Source organism: Brachyhypopomus gauderio, chromosome 1, assembly GCF_052324685.1.
Source record: "Brachyhypopomus gauderio isolate BG-103 chromosome 1, BGAUD_0.2, whole genome shotgun sequence".
NCBI classification, from domain to species: Eukaryota; Metazoa; Chordata; class Actinopteri; order Gymnotiformes; family Hypopomidae; genus Brachyhypopomus; species Brachyhypopomus gauderio.
The window spans coordinates 43,070,596-43,074,438 of record NC_135211.1 but is presented as its reverse complement, the minus strand read 5'-3'; the positions used below and the strand labels follow the sequence as shown (position 1 = coordinate 43,074,438).

The 3,843-nt window shown below is 49.8% G+C and overlaps 1 protein-coding gene across 2 annotated transcripts in view; it reads left to right on the top strand.

Moving 5' to 3' along the window:
* Positions 1–3,587, top strand: part of LOC143521329 (EF-hand calcium-binding domain-containing protein 6) — a 26,630-nt gene extending 23,043 nt beyond the window's left edge. The window contains exons 15-18 of one of the 2 annotated variants that reach the window (XM_077014102.1): positions 1,139–1,382; positions 1,601–1,773; positions 2,035–2,200; positions 2,394–3,587. In XM_077014102.1, coding sequence (XP_076870217.1) covers positions 1,139–1,382; positions 1,601–1,773; positions 2,035–2,200; positions 2,394–2,660 — 850 coding nt within the window. In that variant the 3' untranslated portion in view covers positions 2,661–3,587. The remainder of the gene's footprint in view (positions 1–1,138; positions 1,383–1,600; positions 1,774–2,034; positions 2,201–2,393) is intronic. The other variant, XM_077014095.1, reaches the window with a different exon arrangement.
* Positions 3,588–3,843: the final 256 nt, after the last annotated feature.

Below are 3,843 nucleotides of genomic sequence, written 5' to 3'. Positions count from 1 at the left end.
TGCCAACGCCTCTGGTTCCCGCAGTGAGGAGGGCGTGTGTGTGTGTGTGTGTGTGTGTGTGTGTGTGTGTGTGTGTGTACGAGACACAGAAAGGGAGAGGGAAACTGTTGCTTCTTTGATTCATTCCCACAGTAGACACACACACACACATTTTTTAATCCTCCCCTCTTGTTCCTAGGTCAGAGAATAAGCCAGTGTCTCCTCTCAGGGTCTCTCCGTATTTTGATCGTGTTGAAGCATACCGGTACATGCGGCAATCCTGCGGGACAAACATCCCGCACCACTGCAGTCAGAACGCCACCGTCTCATCTCCAGAACCGCTCCAGAACCGCTAGGTGTTGTGATCCGGTCGGGTTTGTGTTGAGTTTTCAAACACCTCGGACTGATATTGTGCGCGTCCGTCTTCGGGGAGAATCGAGCTGCACGCAGTGTGTTGGCGTGACGGACAGCCGCATGACTGACATGATGCAGTGTGTGTGTGTGTGTGTGTGTGTGTGTGTGTGTGTGTGTGTATGTGTTAATTTGCAGGTAGTTCAGGCTCCTATGCTTGTGTCTGTTCACCCACACTGTCATGCTTTCTTTGCTCACAGCATGAGTGTCTGCATCTGTGTGTGTGCATGTGAGCGTGTGTGTGTGTGTGTGTGTGTGTTCATGCATGTTGTAAGAGTTCTCTCACGGTGCTATCCTTTCTTCACCCACGGCTGGTGCCAAGACCCTAAGATTACTGCTTATGCGAGTGTCTGTCTGTGTGTGTGTGTGTGTGTGTGTGTGTGTGTGTGTGTGATGAGAAACTGTTGCTTCCATGTGTTTGGCTGCCAAGTCTCGGCTTAGACGCAGACTTGGCAGAGGGGGTGTGTGTTGTTGGGGGGGGGGGGGGGGTGGAGTTTGAGGAGATGGAGACTGGCAGGGGGATTCACTCACTCTCCCATACACACACACACACACACACACACACACACACACACACACACACACACACACACGGTATGAGACGTCGTGAGACAGCATGAGCAAGGAACCTTCAGAAGAGCCCTAACTCGACACCCATCTCCGTCTGGGTCAGTAATGGGAACCTTTATTAACCCCCCCTTCTCTCTCTTTTTCTCCCTCTATCCCTTCCTCTTCCTCCTGCTGTCAGGTTTCCCGTGCAGCCTGAGGTGACCCGCGGTGAGGTCCGCCGGGTCTGGTCCTCTCTGCTCACCCGCCTGGATGGCACCTTGGACTTCCAGCACTTCATCCGCCATTTTGGTCCGTCGCCCGCGTCCCGCCACTACCCCAACGCCAAGCGCTGTCCGCCCAGGCGCGGAGACAACGACCGCATGCGCCTCTCCAACACGCTCAGCTACGTCTCTGATATCCTCGTGGACGCTCTGCGGTCTAAGGTGGAGTCTGGGGGGCGGGGTTTGGGCTAGAGGGGCGGAGTTTGATGAGTAAGGGTGGAGTTTGTGGCATTATCTCCCACACCCACTATCTCTCTCACGCCACACCAAAATACTGTATAAGATGCAGTAGTTTGTAACTCTTTCTTCCTCTTCCATCTTTCTTTCTCTCTCTCTTTCTCTCTCTGTCTCTCTCTCTCTCTCTCTCTCTCTCCCTGCAGGTGGAGCTCTCCGTAGCTGAACTGCAGGCTGAGTTCTGCAGTATAGACACTGCAGGGACAGGCTCCGTGAGCCGGGAGGAGTTCGCCGAGGTCTTAACCAGCCTCTGCGTTCAGCTCAGCCAGTATGACTGTGACGTCCTGGCGAATAAGTTCGACCTGAACCATGACGGCAGGTATCAAACTGACCTGCCTATCAAAACTGTCACCCCCTTTAAGGCAAAGGTCAACTATTTATCACCCCCCACCCCAACTCCATCAGTCTGTGTAATTCTTGGGGCCACATTACTCGATTGTGATTCCTCTGCTGCATACTGCCTTGATTAAAGGCAAATATTAATCATTAGATAATTATAATTAATTGTTAATTAATTGGGAAGTGGGTGGATCTGGGCTGTAATGAACACAGGTGGTACATCACTGCTTTTGTCTTTCAGAGTTTCCTACAGAGAGTTTCTTAGGCCTTTTGCTTCCAAGGAGCAAGCGTTGAAGTATGGATCCAACATGGCGGCTGCCCTGCGGTCGCAGGGCGAGACTGGCGATTCCCCCAAGGGTGAAGAAACTGTGTCTCTGGAGACCCTCAGCACCAGGATCAGGAAGAAGGTGAAACGTTGCCTGCACTCCTGGTTCAGGACATTCTTGGCCAGATTTGATGGAAGAAGATCCTTTCTGATTAGCCTATTAACAAAGTGTGCTAATATGTTTTGTGTGTGTGTATGTGTGTGGTGTGTGTGTGTGTGTGTGTGTGTGTGTGTGTGTGTGTGTGTGTGTGTGTGTGTGTGTGTGTGTGTTCCAGCTCCACAGGGAGCGCCGTGCCCTCCGTCGGGCCTGCCTGCGTCTGGACGCTTCGCGCTCAGGTCTCCTGTCCTCACGGGAACTAGCCGCCGTCCTGCAGCTGTGCGGGGTGTGTGACGACCGGGACGAGCTGGGCCGTGTGCTCAGCCTGCTGCGCTCACACCCGTCCGGACGCCTGGACTACCGCCCGCTGCTCCAGAAGACCCCCGCAACACCACCACACGATCAGAGCCTCCATCCACGCCTGGGGAACCAGACTGGAAAGTAGGTTTTTAAGGAGTGGTTAAGAGATATAAGCCCCTGTCTCTATATCACTTCTGAGAGGAACTTCCTGTGTGAGGAACTTCCTGTGTGAGGTCAGCGCAACATTTGCTCCCTTTGTGGAGATGATACAGTCCAACATGCCAAACAATTAACTAGGAAGGGAAGCTACCAAATGTACTTACATTGTGTTGAATGTACTGACAATGTACTGAATGTACTGACAATGTACTGAATGTACTGAAATGGCTGAAATTTGTGTAAATTTGTCCTACATTGGGGCTACAAACATTACACACATTTCAGTGTTTGATCATTTGTCTTGATGAGCCTTTGAAATGATGGAACCTTGTAAACATCCTAAACCAACTTGCTGAACCCTGTAAACATCCTGAATGATAACTTCTCAAAGTTGTTGTATTGTCACAAAAGGTATTTTAAAGCCTACCGTGACCCTGCTAACCAACACAAAAGCAGGAGTTGGAACACAAAATCAGAAACAGACTTGGAAAGAAATTCAAAGTGAGTTTCCAGCCTTCTCTTGTGTGTGCTGATGATGGCATCGCTAAGCTTTATTTCGACAATCCGAAACAGCCATTCAAGCTACGTACGAAAATTAGCCAGCCAATGATACAGTTAAATGAGTTGTTGATTAATTAATTAATTAGTTGGTTTAAATTTCAGGTAATGGATGCTTATCTTCAGAGGTCTTCATACAAACCCCCTGCATTCCAGGGTCTTGGCAAGACCCCTGCTTATTTGCCTAATTGTAATAATTTAATTGTATCGAATATATTAGTTGGATATTTTAGTCTTAATGAAAGCTGGGAGAGTGGATTGTATGAATATGCATAAGGGGACCTGATTCAACGCACAGTGTGTGTATCACTGAAGCTTCACGATTAAATGCCTCTAACCCTTCGGTTGTTTAGACCCGTTTTGTGAACCGGATCTTCACACCAGAACATCAGTCATGTCCTCCAGGATGGGGTTGGACTACTTTCGCCTCCGGTCGTTCGTGAATCAAACTGGCCCGACGGATTTTTCCTCGTAGTCGAGCCGGTGGGGACGAAGCTGCACAAGCCGCCACTTCCTCGTTGGGTCTCAGTAGATGTTCTAAGATGTTTTACATAAGAATGGGACTAGACCTCTGGATGTGGTTAGCGAGGCATCCCTGGTTATTATTCATA